Source organism: Marmota marmota, unplaced genomic scaffold (genome assembly GCF_001458135.2).
Source record: "Marmota marmota marmota unplaced genomic scaffold, marMar, whole genome shotgun sequence".
Taxonomy (NCBI): Eukaryota; Metazoa; Chordata; class Mammalia; order Rodentia; family Sciuridae; genus Marmota; species Marmota marmota.
Window position 1 is genome coordinate 52,394,752 of NW_026000108.1, and position 27,950 is coordinate 52,422,701.

Consider the following 27,950-nt stretch of genomic DNA (forward strand, 5'->3'; position numbering starts at 1 on the left):
AAAAAAAAAAAAAGAAAAAAAAGACGGGGTGCACTGAGCTTTCTTTGCCTCGGGTACTTACAATCCACTGCTGATTACACATTCAGCTTCTCCGCCCGGAGCGAAGCGAAAGAGGAAGCAGATGGGAGCAAAGCGCCCGCGGCTCTGAGCAGCCAAGCGTCTCTTTTTCGATTTCTTTGTTCTTCCTGCTCCTTGGCAAAGTGGTCCGCTACAGATTAACGGTGAAAGGAGCTCTAACAGACTGTGCTAAATCTCTATTAAAGCTGCTGCTTTGAGCACCACGCTCAGCACTTCAGCAACCCCCGTACGCAGCGGCCATCTTCCTGGGACGAAGCTTTAACTAAAACAGATAGAGAAAAAAAAAATGAAAAAGTTTTGGGTTAAAGTATCAGCATGTACAAATAAAAATAAGTCCAGGAGGACACATTAAGACATTTTCTCACAAAGAAGTGAAGTCATTGAGTTTGGTATGTAGTGTGTCCAAGGCAGCAGAAAAGTGGTGGTGGTGGGGTGCTTGATTGTGAGGAAGGTGAGGATACACTTCATATAAAATATGTCAACACTTCATGATAAAGATTCAGATTTTATGTCCATAGAAAATGAAGAAAAAATGGTAATAAAAGCTACTTTTATTGGCATTTAATATACTTCTTCAGTAGAGGAAAGTGAAAGTTGTAGAGATACCAGACAGAAAATCCAAGAGTTGATAGAAAGATCCTTGGATTTTTATAATATAAAAAGTGGTTAATTTGAAAAAAAAAATGCATTCTGGCCCTAAAACAGCATGACTAAGCATAACAAAATGACACCTTTTATAATTTATCCTTTCCCCATCCTCAGTACTGGAAGGAAAATATGAAGAAGTTAAGTTTCAAACCCAGGAACACTTTACCACTGAGTGACATCTCAAGCCCCTTTTATTTTTCATTTTGAGACAGGATTTCACTAAATTGCCTGAGCTGGCCTTGAATTGTTGGGATTGCAAACTATCATGCCAGGTTTCCACATGAGTGTTTTAAATAACAAGTGTGCAACTTTTTTTTTCCTGTTGAACTATTTTCATCTTGACTTGTTATTCAAGTTTTCAGCATTTATTCTCCAGAATCTTATCAAAAAGTTCATTCTGGGGAATTCACTTGTATAGCTAAGTGTAGGGTCTTAAGTTACCTGGTTTCTTGCCATCAAATTTCCATAGAACCTGTTCGGTAAAGAAAACATTTATTCTATGACTTGTTCTTTAAAGTTAGAGGACATTAGAATTCTAAAAAATCTGAGAGATCGTGAAGTTCAACACTTGAAACATAGAAAAGAGGACAAGAGTTTTTGAATAATAAGAATTACAAAGACTGAAGTAAATAGAATATCTGTAGTTCATGAATATCTTCATATTCAGTTGAGTACTTAATGTAATATATGTTCATATATAGTAATTTAGAAAAATGCGATGATTAATGAAAAATTCTAGTGCTTAAGAAATTGTTTGGCAGTCAATGTGATTGTAGTGTGGATAAAGATAATAAATTACTACTAAGTTACATGTTTATTTGATTTTATGTATTTTATTCTAACTCATTTTCTAAATTTAATAAGACCTTGTTTATTCCTTTATGAGTTGTATGGGAAGGAGTTTATTTACATGCACTTGTTCATTTTTTGCTTATTATAGTTTTGCTTCTCTTGATATGCAAAAAAATAAAATAACACAATTAGATATTTGTGAAAAATAATTGAATCCTAACTAGGAAGTACATATAATTTGTTTTGGATTCCAAATTATTAAGTACTATTCAAAAGAAACATTTTAACCACTAATTGTGAAACTTAACCTAGACTTTTATTACTCTATTTGAAAATTCCCTAAGTGTTGAAAAGAAGAAACCATGGATAATTTGTAAATAAACACACACTATTGAAAAAAAGTTCAATTGTGATGTTGCTACATTTGTTTAATTGTCTGTTAACAACTTGAACATATACTACAAAATCATGACAGTGGTTAGTAAGAAGATCTCATTAGTTTCAAGTTATTTTCATGTCCATGATCATAATACTTTGAAATTTACTGCACTCACTTTCTTATTCTTTCTTTTTTTAAATGCCTAATATTTCTTATTGAAAAATTTTTAAATAGATGAACACAATGCCTTTATTTTATTTATTTATGTTTATGTGATACTGAGAATCAAACTTATGCTAGGCATGTGCTCTACCACTGAGCCTTAACCCCAGTCCCTTTATTCCTAATTTTTTTAGTGGTGCAGGATAATTATAAATAATAGTGGGATTTGTTGTTTTGGCCCCTAGAAAAATCCTATTGTTACTTTACTGGTTTAGTCAGGCCTTATCTCTATCAGGACTGCTCTGTGTCTGTGAATTATTTCTATTGAGTGGGTGTAAATCTGGGGAACTCACAAGATTTTATTGCCTTTAATGGATGATGATTGTATTCCACAGTGAGGGATTTAAATAAAGAGCTACTATTAAAGAGGAATGATTGAGGCTGGGGTTGTGGCTCAGCGGTAGAGCACTCACCTAGCACATACGGGGCATTGGGTTCAATCCTCAGCACCACATAAAAATAAAATAAAGTATTGTGTCCAACTACTACAAAACAAAGTATTTTTTTTTAAAAGAGGAATGATTAAAAAAAAAAACTGGCACAAAATACAATGTATTTTGTGTGAGTTTGTCTCTGTGACTTCTATTCTGTGCCATTGGTCTACATGCCTTTTTGGTGCCAATACCATGCCATTTTTTTGTACTATAGCTCTGTAGTATAGTTTAAGGTCTGATATTGTGTTTTCTCCTCCTTCACTTTTCTTACTGAGGATTACTTTGATTACTATGGGTCTCTTAATACATTTCATGATTGCTTTTTATACTTCCATGAGTAATGTCGTTGGAATTTTAATAGGAATTGCATTAAACATATATAACGCTTTTGGAAGTACAACCATTTTGACAATATTAATTCTGCCTGTCCAGGAGCATGGGAGATCTTTCCATCTTCTGAGGTTTTATTCAATTTATTTCTTTAGTGCTCTCCAATTTTCATTGTGGAGGTCTTTCACCTCTTTTATTAGATTGATTCCATGTTATTTATTTATTTATTTATTTATGGTTATTGTGAATGGGGTAGTTTTCCTAATCTTTCTCAGTGGATTCATCACTGATGTATAGGAATGCATTTGATTTATAGGTGTTGATTTTACATCCTGATACTTTACCGAATTCATTTATTCATTCTAGAAGTTCTGGTGGAATTTTTTTGATCCTGTAGATATAGAATAATGTCATCAACAAATAGTGATAGTTTGAGTTCTTGTTTACCTATTTGTATCCCTTTAATTTCTTTCTTCTGTCTAATTGCTCTGGCTAGAGTTTCAAGGATGATGTTGAATAGAAGTGGTGAAAAAGAACATCCCTTGTCTTGTTCCAGTTTTTAGAGGGAATGCTTTCAATTTTTCTCCATTTAGAATGATGCTGACTTTGGGTTTAGCACATATAGCTTTTACAATGTTGAGGTATGTTGCTACTATCCCTAGTTTTTCTAGTGTTTTGAAGATGAAGGTATGCTGTATTTTGTCAAATGCTTTTTCTGCATCTATTGAGATGATCATATTATTCTTGTTTTAAGTTTTTTAATATGATGAATTAAGTTTATTTATTTCTGTATGTTGAACCAACACTGCCTTCCTGGGATGAACCCCACTTGATTGTGGTGCACTATCTGTTTAATATGTTTTTGTATGCAATTTTCCAGAATTTTATAGAGAATTTTTGCTTCTATGTTCATCAGAGATATTAGTCTGAAGTTTGCTTTCCTTAATGAATCTGTGTGATTTTGGTATCAGGGTGATATTAGCCTTATAGAATGAGTTTGGAAGGGTTCCCTCCTTTTCTAGTTCATTGAATACTTTAAAGAGCATTGGAATTAATTCTTCTTTGAAAGTCTTGTAGAACTCAGCTGAGAATTCATTTGGTCCTGGGCATTTCTTGGTTGGTAGGCTTTTGATGGTGTTTTCTATTTCATTACTTGAAGTTGATCTGCTTAAATCATGTATGACCTCCTTATTCAGTTTGAGTAGGTCATATGTTTCTAGAAATTTGTCAGTGTCTTTGATGTTTTCTCTTTTATTGGAGTATAAATTCAAAAGAGTTTCTAATTATCTTCTGCATTTCAGAAATGTCTGTTGTGGTATTTCCTTCTTCATGTCATATTTTAGTAATTTGAGTTTTCTCTTTTTCTCTTTGTTAACATGGTTAGGGGCTTATCTATTTAATTTATTTGTTCAAAGAACTAACCTTTCATTGGAGAGTCCTCCTTGATTGTTCTCTTTCTCTGACTCATTTAAATGTGTACAATTTTAATTTGTTATTCTCACAATGGGATGGTTTAATATGTTTGTTAATCTGAGTTTGTCCTGTACTTTTTCCTTAAAATGAAAGAGTTGCTTGGATTTAAAACAACTCTTTGGGGTTGACAAAGGTTCAGGTAGTAAGGAAAACCTAAGGCAACAACAGAATTTCCAGGCATCCAAGCATAAGTGGGGCCTCCCTGTCAGGCTGACAGAAACAAAAACAAAAACAAAAACAAAACAAGATTCATCCTAGGGATATTTTTAAAAATATACCCTTTACTTTATTTATTTATTTATTTTTATGTGGTGCTGAGGATTGAACCCAGTGCCTCATAGGTGTTAGGCAAGTGCTCTACCACTGAGCTACAGTCTCAGCCCCTTGCCTAGGGTTTTAATCTAGGATAGTGGGATCCCATTCTCAGACCTCCACATTTCAATCTCATGCATCAGTATGTTGATACTCTGCTGATATTAATTTAAATTGGTACAAACTTCTCAAAATATATACTTGAGATTCTGAATTATCTCTTGGGAACATATGCTAAAATCACAATGCCCTTGAAAAATTTCCTTAAGAATCTGTAAATAAAATTGCCAGTGTAAAAGAATGTTTTGTTTTCTTTCCCAGTTTCCTGACTTTCTTGGGCTACACAAGTTTAGCCACTCAGCAATGGCTTAGTGCTTGTCATCGTAGCTGAATCTGAGTTGAATGCAATTAACCAAAGGATTCATTTCAGCAAGTGGAATAAAGAAAATCTCATGGGTACTTAAGTGGTGGAGGACAAAGGTATATTTCTGAGCCCCCAATTTTTCCCCTTCATGCACACTACCAGCTTCTAGTTTACTCCTTATCTATTTATATGAGTCAGTCAGCATTATAAAAAGAAAAAAAAAAGCTGAGAGGTTGTTGAAATGAATAGGGCGACAAAAAGCATTATGAAACCATCTCTGTTTCTGCTCTCCAAATAAATGTTCATCTTCAGTGTATCTTTGTTACAGTTGATCTTTCCATCATATTGGAAACTCATGTTTTGTCTAGATGAAAACATACATGTACATCACAACCACTTTTCATCATGGTTGAAATTATTAGAAGATATTTTTAGTAGCGAGGCAAAATATTCTGACCCACTGACTCTTCATGTGCTTTCCCTCTGCATTTCCTTCAGATCCTTTGCAGTCTGTGAGGGAATTCAGTTCTAAGCAAACTTGGCCTGAGCTCACTTCTGGTCACCACCCTCCTCCATTTCCTTTTCCGGGCTTCCTGGTTCTGCCAGCTGTGGAGACAGCAGGGCTGCTCTGCGTGTGTGTGTGTGTGTGTGTGTGTGTGTGTGTGTGTGCAGTTCAAACTGGTCACTACGTAACTGCCGGTGGAATCGGAGAATGCTATCACTTTTGACTGCAGTGCTGGGTTCTGTCCTTACACTTGTTTACTTTCTGGAGAGGAGGCTACATTGAAAGGTAAAATTTTCTTTTTAATCTCTTAAAGATTTTGTCCAATATCTACTGAGCATTATGCTAGTTAGAATAATTTATGTTTTGAGCAATTTCCTAATTTGATTGTTTTTGCATAATTCTAATTTTTTTCCCCATGGAAAACTCAGTTCTGTTGTTTATGTCATGAAGAATCTTTCAAGTTTTCAATGTTCACATATTTTTCTGGGTTCAGTGGAATGCTTTTGAAGCATTGCCAGGATTGGGGATCTTCTCTTGAGAAATGAAGGCACTTCAGGATAAAGAAATCCTCTTTAAGGCCTCATCTTTCTTTTCTTTCCCTGTCTTCTAGACACACACACACTCACACACACACACACACATCACTCTGAAGCACATTCCAGAATACAGACTGTGTTGTTTACTACATTTATTCCAGGAGCTGAAACTGGATGTGGACCTGGTAGAGTCAAATTTTGTTACTGTGGAATGAATTAAAGAATGTGTGTTTTTATTAAGAGTCATTTAGTTTTTTTTTAATTTCAGCTTTAATTTTTTTTCAATTATTTTAATTAGTTCTACACGACAGTAGAATGCATGTATGCACTTTGATATATCTTACATAGATGACATGTAATTTCTCATTTTTTCTGAGCGTACATGTTGCAGAATCGTATTGTAGTCACATATATGCACACAGTAATAATGTCTGTTTCATTTTCATACTATCTTTCCTATCCCCACATTTCCTCCCCTCCCTTCCCATCATTTCCCTCTACCCAATCTAAGGTGCTGCTATTCTTCCCTAGTGCTCTCCCATCATACTGTGAATTAGCATCTGCATATTGGAGAAAATATTTGCCCTTTGGTTTTATGGGATTGGCTTACTTTGCTTAGCATGATATTCTCCAACTCCAACCATTTACTTGCAAATGCCATGATTTCACTCTTCTTTAAAGCTGAGTAATTTTCCATTGCGTGTATATACCACATTTTCTTTATTCATTCATCTATTGAGGGACACCTCAATAGGTTGGTTCCATAGTCTAGTTGTTGTGAATTGAGCTGCTATAAACATTGATGTGGCTGCATCACTATATTATGCTGATTTTAAGTCCTTTGGGTATAAACCAAGGTGTGGGATAGCTGGATCAAATGGTTCATTCCCAGTTTTCTGAGGAATCTCCATACTGTTTTCCATAGTGGTTGCACTAATTTGAAGTCCCATTAGCAATGTATGAGTGTACCTTTTTCATCTCATCCTCACCAACATTTATTGTTGCCTGTATTCTTCATGATTGCCATTCTGACATGAGTGAGATGAAATTTTAGAATAGTTTTGATTTGCGTTTCCTGTAATTGCTAGAGATGTTGAACACTTTTTCATATATTTGCTGATCAATTGTATATTTTCTTCTGTGAAGTGTCTGTTCAGTTCCTTAGCCCATTTATTGATTGGGTTATTTGTGTTCTTTTTTTGTTGTTTGTTTTATTTTAAGTTTTTTGAGTTCTTTATATGTCCTAGAGATTAATGCTTTATCAGAGGTGCATGTGGTAAAGATTTCCTCACAATCTATAGGCTCTCTCCTCACATTATTAATTATTTTCTTTGTTTAGAAAAAACTTTTTAATTTGAATCCATCTCATTTATTAATTCTTGATTTTACTTCTTACACTTTAGGAGTCTTGTTAAGGAAGTCAGATCCCAGACCAACCTGGTGAAGATTTGGGTCTATTTTTTTCTTCTATTAGGCCCAGGCTCTTTATTCTAGTGTCTAAGTCTTTGATCCACTTTGAGTTGATTTTTGAGCAGGGTGAGAGATAGAGGTTTAATTTCATTTTGCTGTATATGGATTTTCAGTTTTGCCAGCATCATTTGTTGAATGCTGCCCTCTCAAATATTAAGGGCAAAATGATTATTTGAACATCATGCTAAAATTCATGCTATCTTTTCTCTAGTGAATGTTTTTGGTATTCCTGTCTAGTATGAGATAACTGTATTTATGTGTGCTTGTTTCTGTGTCCTCTATTCTGTAACATTGGTCAACAAGTCTATTTTGGTGCCAATACCAAGTCATTTTTGTTACCATAGCTCTATGGTATAGTTTAAGTTCTGGTATTGTGATGCCTTCTGCTTCACTTTTCTTGCTAAGTATTGCTTTAGCTATTCTGGGTTTCTTAAGAGTCATTTAGTTTTAATGGCAAATGACTCCATTTCTCCTAAGAGGGGCATTGTTTTTTTTTTTTTCTTTTAATCCATTCATCTTCCTTAATTTGATCTTAGACATTTTAATTTCCAGCCTATGGCTCAACTTGAACAGAAAGATTTCATATGTCATGGGGACTATAATTTGTCACCACAAAGATTGCCTGTCACTGTTCTGTGGGTTTAAAAGGTTTTTTAAAACTATATATTTTTAAATTTTTAGTGACAACCCTCTTCCTGCACATCTGGTCAATGACACTAATCATCTTAGGTTTTCCAGCCCTCCCCTCTGTGTGGCCCTCCCCCTACAATTCTGAACTCACCATCAGCCAATGATTAGGATAAGTGATGCTAACTCAGGTCTAATCCCCTGGAGCTTCCTGATTTGGCCACACCCACTTCCCAGATGTGACTGGTATGTGTCAGAATTGGCCCCCTTGCTGTGTTTTGTTACTCATTCCAACCTTCTCTGGCAACAGTCTTTGAGCATAAACAGCCTGAACTTTTAGTCAGAGAGGAATTTCTTCATTGAAGAAAAATGCCCTTACAAGTTGTGAACACTCTATTTGAATGAGAGACTTGAGACAACTTTTAACTCTAGGTTGGGCCCATAGTCAGTGTGCAGAATGATTAAGTGTACAGTAAAAATCCATTCTTGGGTTGCCACTCCTTTTCTGTGTCTTTGGGAATATACTCTAAAGCTCTGTTTCTTTACCTCATCTACAGTAAGAAAGATGCATATTCAGAGTGGGTAAGAATTAGGAAAAAACAAATAGGGTGGCATAGGCCTATAATCCCAGCAGCTCTGGAGACTGAGGCAGGAAGATCATGAGTTCAAAGCCAGCCTCAGCAAAAATGAGGCACTGGGCAACTCAGTGAGATCCTGTCTCTAAATCAAATACAAAATAGGACTGGGAATGTGGCTCGCTGGTCTAGTGCCCTTGAGTTCAAACCCTGGTTCAAAGGAAAAAAAATAAAAAAAAAAATTGCATGTTACCAAAATCAATGCAATTTATTTTCTAGAAGCCATTGAATTCGTTGTGATAAATCATTTATACACCCTATATCACTGAAGACTAAGTTAAAGGTGATTTAAAGTTTTCTCTAAAATATTAAGGAGAAAATGATTATTTGAATATTATGCTAAAATTAAAAAATCTGATTCTAGATTGGTACATGAGATTCCATATTTACAACAAACTCTCAGATGAGACCAATAGCACATTATGATTGTACATGGACTGCAGTTTGAATAATAGTTGTTAGTTAATTTGACAAATGTAAAATAGTACTACAAAATAAAAATAAAAATTAGAAATAATGGCTAATATTATCCAACTTTAATAAAAACCATAGCTCACAGTTCCATCAAACTCAGTATAGCTGAAGTGTATGCTTGTAAACACACACACACACACACACACAAAATGACGCCAAGAAACACCATAATTAGATTGCTCAAAACCAGTATAAGGTAAACAATCCTAGAAGTAGACAGAGAAAACACATGCATTTTCTACAGAGAAAGGATAAGAATGAGAATAGACTTCCTTTAAGGAAAAATAAGGTACAACTAAACTGATAATTATTAGGAAAGATTTGATTTGGGTAAATCCTGATTTTTTATCCTATTTCTGTGAAACATGATTTTAATTGAAAATAAGATGTGTACTCCTATTTGTTTCCAAAGTTTCTGTTAAAGACCTTTGTTCTCTGTCACTGAGCAATTTGCTTCTGTTGCAATTTGTATGTTTATGCTTACAAAAATGCCCTTTGCCTTTAGATCTTTGTGGACTCCATGTGTTAAAGGCCAATTTTGCTTTCTGTTATATTGCACTGTGTAAAGGATGATATTTTTCACTCAGATTTTGATTTCTAATCTCTTTATTTCTCTATGATTTTACTGTCAGTAGGAAGTCTATTAAGTATTTGTACAATCTGCTATAAAAATGATCTCCCAAAGTGATGTCCTGAGAAAAAATCTGAAGACAGTCCATGGTTGTCCCATGATCTATGCTTTTGCACACAACTGGGAAAGGATTGAACAGTTCTGCAGCAGGCCAGATGACATTGTGATAGCCACTTACCCCAAATCAGGTGAGCTCTGAAACTGACTGATGCAGGTCTGACTTCAACTTTCATTTTCTGGAATCAACTTCTCTGTAAAATATCATCCTGAGTGAAGTTAACATTCCTACCCCTCAGTGCCACTATCTCTTTCCAGTGTATTAAAATGAACATTGTGGTATAGAAATGGAAACTCAGGTTTACGTTTCTAATAGATTATAGTAAGATGGCAGGCTTTCACTTTTCCTACTATAATTAGGTGCTTACTATAAAAATAATTCCTTTTTTTTCCTACAGGTACCACTTGGATTAGTGAAATCTTGGACATGGTTCTAAATGGTGGAGATGTTGAAAAATGTAAGCGAGATGTTATTACTACTAAAGTTCCCATGCTGGAAATGGCTGTTCCTGGATTAAATATATCAGGTAAATTTGTCACCTGGTAATTGTGATTTTGTAGTATTATTTACATAGATGTGTATTATTATATTTGTGATGGCCACTCAAAGAAATTCATAGATTTGGCAGCATGAAATGAAAGTTTGCAAGCAATAGTATTACCAAGTCATATAAAGAACTGTTGCTTACTCCATTGCATATCCAGGTATGATACAAAAGATGAAAGAGTTCAATAGTACAAAGCAGTTAAAAATTTGGTTAATAATATGAATAGCATTTCTCATGCTTTATTGAATTTTATTGTACAGAATTTGTCACAATGAAACAATCATTTCAAACTTGGGACATTCTCGTAATTTAAGAAATAAGCAAAGAAGTACCAACTCTGTTTTAAGAACAGAATTCATTAATAAAATTTGTTTTTCATTTCACAAATATTTATTGAGTACTTCTTAAGAACTTCACTGTGCTATTAGTCAGTTACAAAATGATTATTAACTTATATATTTATACTCAGGAAGCTTATAAATGTATTTTGACAATGAAATTTTGTGAATACATTAATAACATTTCAATATTATTAGTTTTTATAAAGTATCAGATGCCAGGAAAGAGAAGAATAGGAGATTTTCCTTTAGGTTGGATGTTAGGGGCAGTTGCTGGAATTAAAACTCAAAACTATGCACACAGTTGGAAAAAGCACATTCCAAGAAGGCAAAGCATTAGGCATAAGGGTCTATTTTTTTTTTTTTTGGAGTGGAAGGGTACAAGGGATTGAACTCAGGGACACTCAACCACTAAGCTACATCCCCAGCCCTATTTTGTATATTATTTAGGGACAGGGTCTTACTGAGTTGCTTAATGCCTAATTTTGCTGAGGCTGGCTTTGAACTCACAATCTTTTTGCCTTATTAGCCTTCTATGCCATACAGGAATATGCCACCTCACCAGGCTGGCATAAGCACCTTGATGTAGAAATCACCCTGGTGTAGTACACGGACTAAATAATGACCACTGAAAGAGGGGAAATAGGCATGTAAAGCAGAGATTAAGCAAGCATAAATTATGTGAGGCTTGTGATTCTTAACGTGGTCTCTTTAATTTTATTCTAAACAGTGCAAAAGAAGAATTTTAAGCAAGGAAGAGATATAAAGCTGTGTTATCTTTATTATTTAAAATGTAATTATTCCACTGACTTCTGAGAGAGATGGAATTGAAGATTACAAACAAGATACATGTTGTATCTATTGTATTGATGAACTGTATAAGAAATATAAGGGAAATGTAATAATTAAGGGTAATTCCCATAGTTTTATTAAAATCAATCAAGTGGACTATGGAACCATTTACTACTATGGAAAATATTTGGACAGAAATACATCTGGGTGTAAGACAATTAATAATCAGCTTTGAAATGGTAGGTTTGAGATGGCACTGAAAAATTTAAATAATGAATTAAAATCATAGTATTTGGAACATGTTGAAATATATGCATTAGGGCCACAGCATAACTAGCATGGAAAGTCATGATATTGCCCAAGGAAAAATAGCAGGAAAATATGAGAAGAACAGAACTCTGTGGAAACCACCCAGATGTGGAGGCTTGGTAGGGGAATAGGAGTTGCCAAAAGACACGGAAAAGAAAGTGTCATTTACCTAGGAGGGAGGGAAAGAGCATGGAGTCCTATAGGCATGATTGAAGGGTAGCTGAAGGGAAGTTTGTCTCTTGAGTGCTTCTGGAAACCAGAGATAAGAAGACGGATGGTGGTAAACCTTCCTGTTAATGGCAAGAGCAGAATCCAAACCCTCTCCCATTGGAGGATGTATCCCTCAGCAGACAGGCTGGACTAATAACTTCCATAGGCAGGCAGGGATCAACTGAAAGGGTATCAGTCCTTACTGTGGTTGTAGGCTAAGGGCAAACTGATAAGGCTGGAAACTGAAGGATTATGTTGAGGCAAGTTCCACAATGAGGTAAGACTTCAAATCCAGATTCCTCAGAAAATGTGGAATTTGGAATGGAACCATCGTTTGACCCATTTATCCAACTCTTCAGCATATACTCAAAGGACTTAAAATCAGCATACTATAGTGATTGGCCACATCTATGTTCACTGCAGCTCCATTTACAATAGCTAAGCTATGGAACCAAACTAGGTGCCATTCAACAGATGAATGGGTAAAGAAAATGTGGTACATCATACACAATGGAATATTGCTCAGCCAAAGGAAAGTGTGAAATGAAAAAGTGATTGATCCAAAATAATCTGAGACAAAGAGTCAAGGATCATTGGTATGAAGCAGGGTTAGGATTTGAGGAATGCTGGGTAGGGCTGCCAGAGAGGGAATAGTTGTTCAGCTAGGAGATGAGGATAGACTCTGGCTTTCAGACTTACTCTGGAGCCTGAATGGGGATTATTGTGATGTCTTTGTGTCTTCTTAGCATGCATATTTGTGGATATAAAGGGCTCATTTAAAGATACTCATATGGCAAAATGATTGTAAGATAGAGAAGGGAAAGAAATACTACAGGGAAGCTGAGGGAGAGACCTGGAAAAACAGATATGGGAAGACTTCATAAAAATAACAGAAGCAAGTTCATTTCATGGACATTTGGGAAGAGTGAATTATGGAAAATTACAATTTCTCATTTCTCTGTGATTGGTAAGGTGACTGCAGCCACATTAGAAGTATAATAAAATCCCTAGTGGAATTTTATTCATCTCTAATTAATGTTTTCAGATAACATACAAGAAACTCAATTAAATTGAAAATTCAGAAAAGTAACCATTGTTGTATGGGAGATATTTATGCTAACAAGATCTATTTTTTAATATAAAATTAAAATTTAACTGGACATCTTGCTTCTGCCAATCCTATTTTTATTGACATAAGAAGGTTCTTCTTAATGCTAATCATGTGCTGTCCACTCTGCTCTACTGGACATCCCTGGGTGAAGAATATGAGTTACTTTCCTGTTCTTCTGGAATATTCATTGTATTGAGTGTGTTTGGGGGTGAGTGAGGATGGGTAGGAGGTATGGCAAAAGTAACTAAGAAAGTAAACAAACTTAAATATGTATCATATAGAACATGTGAAGAGAGTGCCATAATGGCAACCGAGAGACTTTTAACATATATAAGAAATTATTGCAGCCTGGTGCAGGGTCACATACCTATAATCCCAGTGGCACAAGAGGCTGAGGCAGGAGGATTGAGAGTTTAAAGGCAGCCTCAGCAAAAGCAAGACACCTAAGCAATTCAGTGAGACCCTGTCTCTAAATAAAATACAAAATTGGGCTGGTGATGTGGCTCAGTGATCCAGTGCTCCTGAGTTCAATTCCCAGCATCTCCTTCCCCCCACAATAAAGCAATCATTGCATAAAACAGAAACAATTATTGTTTTCAGTGTGTAATCAGATGCAATTTTATGTGGGTAGACCTTCCTATGCAGAAGGTGAAAATATTATGTAGGATTAGAAGTTAATTTAAATGTTATATTGGATATAAATAATATTGTGAAAAACAAAGGAAGGATGCATAATACCTTAAAATTTATTGGAATAAAGAGCTGAAAGAGGAGAGAGGATAAAACTTCAAATTACTAAAGTGGGCATTTCTATCCCCCGATTTGGAGAAAGGGGAAATGAAGCATGGAGACTCAAATATTTTTGAAATATCTCAAAATGAATAAGTAGTAGTATTTCAACACAGGAAGGATAGTCTCAAATTGAACACTCAACTATTACACAACACTCCCCCTTGAAATACAGAGAAATGCCTGTAATTGGCACAGCATTTAATTACATGATATGCTGCTCAAAACGTCTTGAAATATTGGTTGGGAAGATGAGAAAATACAGGCTCCTTGGAGACTCTAATATTTCTAAATGCCAAACTAAAATTCCCCAGGTATAGAACACTTAGAGAAGAATCCATCACCTCGTCTTGTGAAGACACATCTACCAACTGACCTTCTTCCTAAGTCTTTCTGGGAGAACAACTGCAAGGTAGATGCTATACTGGAAGCTGATTTTAAAATGTGACCCTGTCTCTTTACCATGCACATAGTAAGATAATGGCCACATGTTTAATTGACTTGTGACCATGAGCACTGAGCTATATGAAGAATTGTTTCAATTTTTAAAAATTAGTGTAAGCTTCCATGTTTAAGTTATCTAAACTTTAGTAGCAACAGAATCCTCACCTAAGGACAGTGTTACTACTTTCATTCCTCTGCAGTCCCTGGATAATGTGGCCTTCTACAAAAACTTAACCTAAGAGTGCTGATTCTTAATTGTATGGTAAAATTCTTCAGTGAACATTTATTTGTGACTTCATGTTTGCTTTGCAGTAAGTTTTAAATTCCAAATTAAATTCTTCAATAACTATAATGCTGTTCAGGTTATCTATTTTATCTTACCTGCTAGTTTGCTAGTTTGTTATCTGTGAGAAATTTTCCAAGTTGTTGAACTTATTAATGAAAATTATTCATATAATATATACTTATATTATTCTTATAGTGATTTTTGGATTTGTTATATTACCCACTGTTTTGTTCTTTATCTTAGTTGTTTGGATCTTCTCTCTTTTATCTTTGTTGTTCTTGCTAGAGGGTTATCAATTTTATTTTTAAAAATAGATTTTTGTTTCCATTATATTTCTACTTTTATTTTCATGGATTTGTTCTTTTATCTTTATTATTGCTCTCCTGCTTGTTTGTATTTAATTACCCTTCCTTTTCTAATTTATTCACGTAAACATGTGGATTATTGATTTGGTGCCTTTCTTCTATTTCTAGAGTTAGAATTTAGTGCAGTAATTTCCTCTCAGAATTGCTTTGGTTACATCTCACAAATTTTGATATGTTGTACTTTGATTTTCATTCAGTACTATGAATGTTTTTATTCCATTTTTAACTGTAGGATTTATTTATTTATTTGAAGGTGTGTTCTTTAATTTCCAAGTGTTTAAAAATTTTCATGTTGCAATTTGGTTATTGCTTTCTAGTTTGATTCCATTTTCATCAAAGACCATACATTATATAATTTTTAGTTTTTAAAATATCTTATATTTTATCTCTGTCTATTTTGTTCCATGGGCATTTGAGAAGAATGTGCATTTTTCTTTTTTGGTTGAAACATTCTATAAATTTTGGTTAGACCCCATTGCTTGATAATATTATTCAATTCTTTGTCTTTGCTTGTTTTCTACAAGTTGGTGGTTTGGTCAGTTGGTGAGGGTAGAGTATAAATGCCCCCAACTATAAATTTTGGCTTGTCTATTGCTGATTTCGGCTTTACTAGGTTTTGCTCTGTGTGTTCTGAAGTTATATTTTTTGTGCTTGGGCATTAGGATTGCATGATCTCCCCAGTGGGTTCATTCTTTTGTCGTTATGCAATGTCCTTTCTTGTCCCTAGTAATTTTTTCTCCTGAATTTTACCTTATCTAATAATCACACAGACACTCCTAATTTTTCTTTCTGCCAGTCTGTCTTTAAATTCATATGCTTATACCATTTACCTTGAAAAAAATTGACATTTTAAAACTGAAATCTGTCATGTTTTTTCTTTGTTTTTTTTTTGTTGTCATATCTTTGTTTCTGCATTTTTCCATTCTCACTTTACCAGAACGTTTTTTAAGAGGGTCATTTTCACTTGCTTTTAATGTTTTTGAGTTTTTTGTTCTTTTTTTTTTTTGTTTTGTTTTTAGATATGGTTTTCTCAGTGACTGCTCTAGATGTTACTATAAACATATAAACATACATAACTTATCATAGACTATTGTTGTGAACATTTTCTTACTTCAATTTTATTTCCTATACCCTCTCCATGTGTTAAACATAATGGTCTGAACTATTTTCCTGGACATGAATAAATTGCCTCAACAGATGTTCTTTTAACCTTTGCTTCAATTATAAAATATGAAGAAAAAACTTGCCAAGTCAAAGACATTCTGTTTACTTCTCTTTAACCCATTTTCTTGCTCTTTTTTTCTTTCTGAAGATTCCATTCTTCTGTGGTTATTTTCTTTCTCTTCAGAGCTTCCATTAGCCCTTCCTTAAGATAGGTCTGCAAGTAACAGCTTTTTTTTTTCATATCCCTTATCTGATAATGTCTTATTTCCTTTCCTGCTGGAAGTAGAGTTTTAACTGCATACAGATATACAGTTGACAATATTTTGCTTTCTGTACTTGTAAAGTATCATGCAACATCTTTTTGACCTTCATGATTTTGAATGAGATATTCATTTACATTCACATTAATGATCCTTAAAAGGCAATGTAGTATCTCTCTGGCTGGTTTTAAGGTTTTTATTTGCCCTTATATTTAGAATTTATTAACAAAGTTGTCTTGGTCTGACTTTATTTGGTTTCTCCTTTTTGGAGTTAATTTGGCTTCTTGGATCTACAGATTTATTTGTTTTAATATACATGAGTGTTAGCTGTGACATTTTGTTGCTGTGACCAAAATACCTGAAAAGAGCAACTTAGAGGTAGAAGAGATATTTTGGGCTCATGGGTTTCAAAGGATGTTCCATGGTGGACTGACTCCATTGCTCTTGGGCCCAAGGAGAAGTAGAACATCACGGAGGAAGGACATGGTGGAAGAGCACTGCTCTATTCATGGTGACCAAGAAACAGAGAAAGAGAGAGGAAGGAACCACAGGAAAGTTGAACCCTTCCAGTGCATGCCCCCAGTGACCCATCTCTTCCAGCCATGCCCCACCTGCCTACAGTTACCACCTCATTAGTCCACTCAAAGTAGGATGGACTGATTAATTTCAGCTCTCACAATCCAATCATTTTACCTCTGGATTTTTTTTTTGTATTAACACAGAAGCTTTTGGGGGACACCTCATATACAAACCATAACAATTTGGAAGGTTTTAGTCATTAATTCTCCAAAACATTTTTTTTCAGTTTTTTTTCTTTCTCCTATTATTCTGGAGTTCTGAATATATGACTGAGAAATCTTTCATTATGGTTTTACAGATCCCTAAGATTCTGTTCATTTCTCTTCAGTCATTTTTCTCTGTGTTGTTTACATCAAGTTACTTCTATTGATGTATCTTCAGGTTTGCTAATTGTATCCTCTATTATGGCTAGTGTATTATTAAGTCCACCCAGTAAGCTGTTTTTATTTCAGTTATGGTAGATTTTAGGTCTATTATTTCCATGTATATAAAACTTTCCATGTATAGCACATCTTTCCTATCTATGTTTTCATTTGTTTAAAGAAAAAATTTAATTGAGTGCTATAACATCTTTATGAAGTTGATTTAGAATCCTGTTTAAATAACTCAGAATTCAACTCATCTCAGTATTGGTGTCTATTGTCTTTCTACATTTAAATTGTGATTTTCCTAGTATTTAGAAAGACAGATTATTTCTATTTATATCCTGGATATTTTGACTATGTTTTTAGGATTATTTTTAGTAGTTATTCACCCTGTTGAGGTTTACCATATAGATTTTTACTGTATTTTGGGGACTTTGTTCCTATAGGAGTTTATTTTCGTAAGTCTGTGCAATGTTTTTCTCGTTGTGTTGACATTCTGGGGTTGTTGGTGATCTTGCTTTGTCCCTGCTCATGCCTTATGCAGAGGCATAAGATACCTCCTAGGACCACTGGCTAGTACTGACTGAACTACTAAAGGAGGACAGAGCCTTGATGTCTGGGTCTCCTTGTGCCACCTGGTGGAGGGTATGCAGAAACAGAGCTTTGCTGCTGTGGTACATGGAACTACCCATGGGGGCCCCAACTGTGGATCAGAAGCTGGGAAAGCCAGGGGCATCAGGTCATGTAGATGGGCCCAAGTATAGAACAGAGTTTGGGATTTTCCGCTGTGTCTTTTTGGGCTTCTTATTTTCTGATCTTTTGTCTAGAAATTAGGTTTTGTTTTATTTGGTTTATGCTTGCTAAAGGTTCCAGGTCACAAAGCTCCTTGTTGTCTAGTTCAAGAGCATACAGGAGATAAAAAGAAAATCCAGAGGGAGCTTACTATATTAGTTTCCTCAGGTTATTCAGTTCCAGAGTTCCTATATCACTGTGTTAAGTTTTTAGGGCTTTAGTGATCCTTAGAGGAGAAAAGCAGGGGCGAGTGGATCTGTGTCTTCCAGTTTTTGAACTGAATGCCCCTAAAAACTCATTTTAATGCCTGTCCTTGCTTTATATTTCCTCCTTAACCTTTATCTTTTTCAACCTGTTGTATGCTTCCAGATGCTTAAGTGGTAGAAATAAGGTCACCAAAGCCTCACAATTTTCTTATTTTCAATTTGCTTGTTATTCTCTGTTGTCCCTGAAGATGTCGCTGTTTATTCATGGATCCCAGAGTCAAAGGAGCCAGAAACTGACAAGGCTTTTTCCAAAGCACTCAGAACTTTCTGCTTCTTATCTCATAAAAAACATTGCTCTACCAGAAAAATCACTTAAATTAATTCTATATTTGAAGTGTTGACGAAGAAGCATTATGGTTCACAGTTTCTAGGAGAAAAAGCACTCTGCCATTTTAATTATCTATGAGTGTTTTTTTGTTTTTTTTTCTTTTGTGAATAACTTTCATTTTATTTTCTTTTTCCTCTCTCCTGCAGATGATTTATGTTGCTCGAAATGCCAAGGATGTTGCAGTATCATTTTACCATTTTGACTTAATGAATAATTTACACCCTCTTCCTGGAACATGGGAAGAATATCTGGAGAAATTCATGACTGGAAATGGTTAAGTGATCTTTAGCTTAAAATTCACACACGCGTGCGCGTGCGCGCGCGCACACACACACACACACACACACACACACACACACACATATATATATATATATATATATAATTTTAAACAGTACTGTTAGCCATTACTGTTACGGATTTTCATTTCAAAACTTATTTTTTTTTTTTTTAAATAAGTATTTCAAACTCAGCACAAATACATTCAAATTCCATTTTAGAAAATTAGTCAACTGACCTGATATCGAACACTAGCATAATGAAAGTGTTTTAGAATCCTTTCTCAGTTGCTAGGAATCTGTTCTCAGTCTGTGCTCACAATAGACATTGCTTAACTTGCTCAAATCATTAGCTCTGTTACACCTGCATTTGTAATAGATACTTGATAAAAAAAACATTTGTATGAGAATAGTTTCCTTCCATGTGAGACTGAGTATAATTTATTGGCAGTCATTGTATTTTTATCTGAAATGTTTCCGTTGTGTTTCATATTTAAAGAAAATTTGCTTGCACATCCATAAATGGCTAATTTTACCTCTTAAAATTGATCTTATATTTTCAATTCCCATGATTACTAAATTCCACAAAATGTCTTTACAATTTAACTTATTGTTCAGAAAAAAAAATGATTTGATGAATGTTATGGTTTTTCTCTGGTTTTAGTGGCCTATGGTTCTTGGTTTAATCACGTTAAGAGCTGGTGGAAGAAAAAGGAAGAACATCCGATACTTTTCTTGTACTATGAAGATATGAAAGAGGTAAAAGTGGTGGATATTTATAATGGATAATATCTTTGCCCTGTCCTAGGGCAAAATGATTAATCTTTATTTTTGAAACTAGTCTCAAGTCCAAAATGGTATCACTGCTTTCTTATCCTCCATGTCTGCTTATCTGAATCTTGATAGAGTCATTAACAATTTTCTAATTGAGAAATCAATGACGTATATTCACTCCTCTCCTTCCTTAACCACTGTATTTCTTTGAGCATCTTTTCCTTTTGAAATTGTCTCCTAAATTTCCCCAGATTTCATACTCATGATCATCCTCTGTATACTGTCCATTGACTCAGTTGTTTTTCTTTTTGAATTGTTTGCGATCATGTCCAGGCTCACTTTCCCCATGAATATTTATGTCACTGTCCAACACAGGAATAGGCAATGCATTTTGGTAAATTGTAACTCATTTTTCTCAACTTCAGCTTGAGTTCCCCCAAATCTTCTAGATATATCCATGGAGGTTTATTTGCTTTTAATGAAATTACAAAGGTGAGTTTTCATCATTAGCAACTGAGAATGACCCACTTTTCATATTTTGTTCATTTTATTTTTAATAGTTAATGAGTAATTTAGTTCTTGATATCTTTGCACCTTATAATCTTGTCTGTTTTCATCCTTTTTTGATGTGCTTGGATTGAGCCCATGCCTCAAGCATGCTAGGCAAACACACTACCACTGATCCCTGGAGTCTTCTATTTTTTTTAAAATATATTTTATGCCCAAACATGTTCTGTTAGTTTTCAAGGCAAATTTCAAATCTTCAATAATTTTAATTACTTTAAAAAATTATGGAGAATGAACCCAACTAATTATAAATTTCCTTCAACATTTGGGGTCAACCCATAAGAAAATTATAAATTTGTGTTTTTTTACATTATGATAGTCATTTATACTCCCATCATTTCCTTAGATGTGTATTTTACCCACTGATAGAATCCAAAGGAGGAAATCAAGAAGATTACTAGATTTCTAGAGAAGAACCTGAATGATGAGGTCTTGGATAAGATCATCCATCACACCTCATTTGAATCGATGAAGGACAATCCTCTGGTGAATTACACACACCTGCCCACTGCAGTAATGGATCACAGCAAATCTCCTTTCATGCGCAAAGGTAAACACTTTTCTCATTTTAACTTCCTGTTTTACTTTCTTCTGGAGGATTAGCTCTGTGATCTCTCCTGCATTATTAACTTGTTTAGGGTTTGATTATTCACCTGTAAAAAATAGGACTCTAATAATACCTAGCACCAAAAGGTGCTCAATTTGCATCAACATTATTAAATGAAGTAATGTGTATAAAGCTGTTTGTAGAATACAATAAATGTCTGAGGAGTATTTCCCCCCTGTTATTTACTGTTCTGCTACATAGAAGTGGTTTTGGAGAATTGTGGTGAAAATACAATGTCTTCATTCTTCTTTAATTCTTTGTCTAAATTGGCATAGACCCCTTTCTCCTCCTCAGTATTTCACTTAGTACCGTACTCTGTTCTTTACAGCCTCCACATCATTTAGAAAATAGTGGTCATTTATTTCACTAAGAAGGTTCACCAAAAGGAAGGCTTTTTTTTTTTTTTTTTTTTTAATCCTATGGGAAATTGCTGTCTTACAGATACTATCTGAATTACAGGAAACAGAAACAAAGTCCAGATTTAACATAGGAGAATATAAAATTTGCTGTTAAAATACAATTTTACCACATTCATGAAAATTGTGGGCTGGGTGCATGCTTGTAATCCTAGCAGCTTGGGCGGCTGAGGCAAGAGGATCATGAGTTCAAAGCCTGCTTCAACAAAAGTGAGGCCCTAAGCAACTCAATGAGACCCTGTCTCTAAATAAATTACAACAAGAAAATTGTGTATATTGTGATTTATAATAGGAAACATGTAAAATGTGTTACTATTAATAAAAACACACTTAACAAATTATCTCAAATCTGAGAATTTATCCATCTAATAATTATATCACCATATAATTTCAATATTCTTTCTTGTGTGAGTGGGTGGAGAAGAATTTCAGTTAATGTTCTTGGAAGCAAGCATAACTGTATGAATGTGTTCTGCACATGAACACATGAATGAAAACCATCAATTTGAAATGAGTTATTCAATGAATTCTTTTCTAAAGAGGTTTTGATAACATTAAAACATAAAATATACTTAATGTTTTCGAATTAAGCTTTTTCCCCACAAAATACTGCATATAACATCTTAAAAATTACCTCTAGTAAAAGAGAGAAAGGCAGACTTTTCTTTATAAACATTACATTATAATTGGAGCAAAAAATAAATATATGTATAAAATATATAAAATATAATATATAAAAGATACATAATGTATTTTTTCACTCCCTAGAAGAAAATTTAAAAACTGTTTTTTAAGCAAATTCTCAGTGATAGATCACTCAATGTAATTTCCAAGAGATTTTTGTTACTTCCAATCAGATAAAAATTGATGCCATCTTATGACATCTACTAAAATGTACATGTAGAGGAAACAACCTTTCATCTGGATTATTTAACTTATCCAGTTCAACAGGAAGAGTACATGCTTTTCTAATAATGAGGTCAGTTTTTGCATCTCCTCTGGTGGTGATAAAGAAAAAAAAACATTTGTGGTAGATAGATCTAGTGTATATCCAGGCTATGCATTTGCCAAAATCTATGATACTGAATACATTAATTTACCTGCCAAAGTTCTGTCTCCATTATTGACAAAATGGGAAAAATATGAACACTTATCTAATAAGTTTTTTGTGGGAGTATTGTAGCAAATCAAATGCAAGCGTTTAGGGTATTTTATAAACATAATACATGAAGAAGTAATAAATAAAATGGGTCTAAATAGTTCAAGATTCATCTGTTCATTCCTTCACTCATTCTTGTATTTACTCAATAATTCACATATACAAAATGCTCTTTCTGAATACCTACATGCAACACATACTTAGGCCATTCAAGGATAAATGACAAATACATTTTCTTCAAAAATATAACAATGGAATATAAGAATCATACAAATGAATGCTGGAAAGGGATCAATGTGAAATAGGACACAGGAGCCTTGCACACCCAGATTGGAAAAATGTCTTTATGGGAAAAATTAATGTCCTCATTTAGTGGCACAATAGTCAGCATAAAGGAGGGGACAGATGATGTCCAATGTCTATTCCTATGTCCCAATTAACAACAACAAAAAAAATCTGGCCTTTGGCCAGCATTTACGTTATTTAAAAAATTGTTACAAAGTGTTTATGTATATTATATAATTGATGCACATTTCAGAAGATCACCAGAATGCTTCACGTATAACTTTTTATTTCTTAAATTTGTGTTCTTCTGTGTTTTTAATGACATCCTTGCTGATGCACTATCCCATATATGTTTGTGTAAATCTTCATGTGCATTACAAAGAGCTATTACCATTTGGTAAACATAAAATAAATTATAATAACCAGAAAGACAACCTTGTTTAGGAGTATATTTTTCATTGAGAATACCTGCAAGTTTTATTAAGGTATCATGAATTAACATAGTTCATAATTCAATATTTCATAAAATGGAAAATGCATTTTCCTCCTAGACTATTAGCAGCACATTAACAGTTTATTCATTTTAAAAATGAATTTTTATAATCATCCAAGTATCAGAGCTTAAATGTTCATTTATGTCCTCCAAATTTTATTGTAAAAAAGATGTTCAGGGATGTTATATGTGTGATTTTTATAGTGCTATTCTTACCCAACTTGAAAAATCAAGTGCAAACCTGGTGAATTTTGGGGAAAACAAGTGTCTTCCAGGTATCATTATATTTTTATTTATGAATGCTAGAAAACTATACATCCACATTCTGTTTCATGGTTCTTTGGGCTAATTATTGTTCTTTGTACATTTTCCCAAAGTAACTCAGGAAATATAATAAGTCCTGAGTATTGATCCAGAGGATTCAGTGATAATCCCATGACCCAGAACTGTCAGAAAAAAATAAAAGAATCTCTCTCAGGAAAAAAAATTGCGCTTCCATGAATTTATATACAAAAATTAGTCCTTCTAACCTTTTAAAATTTAGATTGTGTGTTTAGTTATAAGCCACATTTACAAATGAGAGGAAATTTCCAACTTTTTTAGTAAATGACATTTTAAAGTTTTCATACACAAGCAAGACTTTCCTTATGGCTTCTAATTGTTCTTTTGGTGTATGTTAGGTTTTCCTTCATAATGGATATATTTTTATCTTTCATATGTTTCCTTGTTTTTTTTTTTATTTTTAGGGATTACTGGTGACTGGAAAAATTACTTCACAGTGGCCCAAAATGAGAAATTTGATGCCCTTTATAAAAAAGAAATGTCTGGAACTACACTTCGATTTTGCATAGAGATTTAAAGTGCTGAACTGTAACTTGAAGAAAGAACAGATGACCTACAGTTTTTAGAAATGGGGCAGTTATGACTTGGCTGAACAATCAAATGATTATAGGAAGGAAAGACCTTGATTTTAAAACTTTGGATTTTTCAGCATCGTTAATCAGGCTTCAGTTTGTTCCACTGTCTCTGAGATTCCTAAATCCCTAAAGCCAAGGCCCATCATTCCCTTTTTTGTAGGCCAATGCTGCCTTTTCCTAGATTAGACCAGATAAGACAGTATTTACCCTCTTCAGTCTCCTATATCTTATGACTTAGTTAAGTTGATTTCCCTCTTACTGTGGTCTAAGAAATGCTGTTTTTTCAAACTAACACTATATTTTCTGCCTCTGCTGGTTTCCTTTGCTGAATTATTTACCCAGGACACTGTGTTCCACTATTTACTCGGTGTCAAACTATTCTTGGAGTCATAGCTCATCTTTCTCTATTTCTATAACACGCAGTTCATGTTCCAGATCTAGTGAAAATATTTTTTTCTATACGTTATTTCATGTCCAGGTCTCAAAAAGGCAAAGACTTACCTTATTCTCTCTAAGGTCTTCCCTGGGGACTTGAGCTTGTCTCTGAGAGACTACTGTGAGGGCCAGGACCTGCTTCCTGTGGAGAGTCCTCTTCTCTTAGCAGACCCTTTTCAATTTCTACAAATCACACATGGCCATGCTCTGGTCACTTTCATCTTATCCAAATAGATTTGGATACCCTAATAGCACCCAAGATAAGGTTATAAATGCTGCTGAAAATTTTCTAGTCTGCTGTCCAAGGAAGATTAGTCTGAGTCTCACTCTGCCCTCCTGACCCAGTATCCCTCCTACCTACTATCCCACACTATGGCTACGTGCTTCAACTCTTTGATAGACGTTTCCTGGGAACATTTATATTTCAACTCTGGTTCTTCCATGCATGTAGCTATGCCTCTATCCATTTGCAGCAAGAACTTCTACCTGAAGTTCATATCAGCATGTGCCAAATTAAATCCAAAGCCACCGTTCCCAAACTGAAGCTCCTTAGAGTGCTCTGGGCTGTTCCCTTTCATGTTCAGGAGTTGGAACTTCAAATGCATTTCAGACCCCCTGAGGCATAATACAGATATCAGTGGGTTGTAGTTTTGCAAATATATGCTCTCAGTCTGGAATAGTTGGAAACATTCCTTCAGCCTGTAACTACACTCCTTTTTAATCCCAGCAGAAGAGTGATATAGAATCAAATCTATATTTCAAATTCTATAAGTGATTGCCTCTACTTCTGGAAATATTTGCTTCTATACATTTACAGTGTATGCTATAAATCAAATCAGCGTACAAAACTTGTGTTCATGTGCTTTATAAACATATTTTGAGGGAGTTAATCCTGTGATTTTAGGGATATTTTGAATTAATTCCAGCTAATACTGGTGTTAAGAAGGAAGTAAAATAAGCCAATCATGTGTCTATTTGCTTTGTTATCTTTGCTAACACTAAGATAATGTGGCCTAACACATATGGGCTTCTGCAACTATTGTCTGTTATTGAGAAAAAAATCTCTGATCTAGACTTTAATCTTTGCAATAGATTGACTGCACTAGTTGTCTTCACTAGCAGGATGTAATAATTTCCCCATTCCCTAGTTTTTCTTTTTAGGAAGAAGTTTCTAACTGGACTTGGTTCAGCAATAACAAAATACTGTAATATTATCTATTCTCCAGGTATTTTTTCTATGCACTAAATGTAGAGTGGAAAACAAAATCTAGATTTTCCTTTCCTTTTCTATGGGTTATTTCCTCTTATTTATTCCTTAATCTATGATTCAAACATCCATTCTGATTCCCTCACTTTAAAGCTCACTCTTAATGCCAAACATTCTTAATAGAATTCAGTTTTGGAATTGTTCTATATGTTTTGAAACCATAAAAAACTGCCATCAAACTAATTTTTCAAAAATAATTTTTATCTCTATTTCTCTTTTAATTGCCAAATAAAACACAGTTACATTAACTTCATCCTCATGTTGTTGTTGTTGTGTTTTTGTTTGTTTGTTTGTTTTTAACCTAACTGATGTACCATGAAGTAAGGACAGTAGTAACAAACATCTGCCAATGATGTGAATATTCCCTTATCTGCCACAAGTCTCATTATTCAATCAAGAAGTTAATAAACTTTTTAATAAACATCACAGCACAGAAATCTATTCCCTTTCACTCCACCGTGCTCTAACTTGTCTTACCCACACCATTTACTCCCTTTCCACCCTGGCCTTATTTTTCATTTGGTACAGTTACACCCTTTGAGGATTTTGAGGTTTGAGTACTATGCCCCATTTCACCATCAATCGACAAAACACTCTCCTCCATATTTGACAGTGCTTTTCATATACAGACAAGAAGGTAGTACAACCTATTTCAAATACTTGATGTTAAAGAGATGTGAAAGCCAATTATTTTGCTAGAGTTTTTCAGAAAACTCACCAAAGGCAAGAAGGAAAAATAGGCCTAGAAATCACTAGTTTTTAGTAAGCTATCTGCACAAATGTCTCATTATTATTTGTGATGCTTGGACTTGTTATATATAAATAAAATTTCTATGTTATTAAAATGTTACCTTAAGCACCAATCTTTTTTAAGCTGCCACTTATCTAATACAACATAATTATTGTTATTTGCCATACTAAATTCATTGATGACTATTTGGTGGCTCTGTGTGCCATTGACTTTTGTAACTTTTTGTGATATCTAATGCTTGATTTTAGAGGTTAATTTAATTTTCTACCTTCAAAATATAAGTAGTCAAATGTCTTAGTAGAAAGGGAAGCATCAAAATTCACAGCTTCTATCTCACTAGTTAATAAATTGGCATATTGGTTTTTGTGCCCGGAAACGGGGACTAAATCAGAAAAGGAAGCAATAGAAAACAGAAGATAAGAGCACAGACTAGAGTAAAAGAATCTTTTTGGCATCTAGTCTGTGCCACTTCCTAACCATGAAACTTGGGACCTTGAGACTGTAACTTAACTTTCCTATTGACTCAATTCCTTATCTGTACAATGTACACAGTGGGAAATTCTAAAAAGGATGACAAGAAACATTCAATAAAATAATTAGAATGGTACTTCTTATATATTGGTATGCCCACTTATTATTAGATGCCATTAAGAAATTTGGTTTTATAAATCTTGAAATTTTGTTTATCTAAATAGGCTTGAAGCATCAAATTTTTTATTTCACACAGATGGCTTCAAAATGACAGATATTTTACATATTAGTGAGAGGAAAAGAGTTCTCTGATTTCATTACATCTAATGATTGTTCTTTTATTGTGTATTCTCAAGTTTAATTTCCCACATGTGTTAGCTATTACTATATAAGGGATTATTGTCCAATAATAGTATTTTCAATGGAAGCCAATGATCATTCAAAGGAAAAGCATAAGAAAATTGTGTAGATTGAAATACCTCTGCAAATAATGTTTAGAATATAATAATACAACCTTTGAAAAAATATAAATAAAAGTTAGATATAATCAAGCAATCATTCCACATATGTGGATTAAAATTTCTTAGTGGAAATTTGATTATGTTGGGAAGACTCTA

The 27,950-nt window shown here is 34.1% G+C and overlaps 1 protein-coding gene across 3 annotated transcripts; it reads left to right on the forward strand.

The window, feature by feature from the left end:
• Window positions 1–5,664: 5,664 nt before the first annotated feature.
• On the forward strand, window positions 5,665–26,961 carry LOC107139267 (sulfotransferase 1B1-like). 3 transcript variants are annotated; one of them, XM_015482158.2, is made up of 8 exons: window positions 5,668–5,822; window positions 9,912–10,098; window positions 10,366–10,494; window positions 14,379–14,476; window positions 19,060–19,186; window positions 19,856–19,950; window positions 20,902–21,082; window positions 24,239–26,961. In XM_015482158.2, the coding sequence occupies exons 2-8, from the start codon at window positions 9,951–9,953 to the stop codon at window positions 24,349–24,351; spliced, it is 891 nt and encodes a 296-aa protein (XP_015337644.1). In that variant the 5' UTR covers window positions 5,668–5,822; window positions 9,912–9,950; the 3' UTR covers window positions 24,352–26,961. The 3 variants fall into 3 exon arrangements, with proteins under 3 accessions (XP_048640553.1, XP_015337644.1, XP_015337643.1); XM_015482157.2 differs by having other exon boundaries at window positions 9,915–10,098; XM_048784596.1 differs by lacking the exon at window positions 9,912–10,098 and having other exon boundaries at window positions 5,665–5,822.
• The last annotated feature ends 989 nt before the right edge of the window (window positions 26,962–27,950 follow it).

Excerpts from the sequence above, each read along its gene's own strand:
- LOC107139267 (XM_015482158.2), top strand. The coding sequence starts at position 9,951 with ATGATCTCCCAAAGTGATGTCCTGAGAAAAAATCTGAAGACAGTCCAT. Across the intron at positions 10,099-10,365 it reads AGCCACTTACCCCAAATCAG|GTACCACTTGGATTAGTGAA; the intron begins GTGAGCTCTGAA and ends TTTTTCCTACAG. Across the intron at positions 21,083-24,238 it reads ATCTCCTTTCATGCGCAAAG|GGATTACTGGTGACTGGAAA; the intron begins GTAAACACTTTT and ends TTTTATTTTTAG.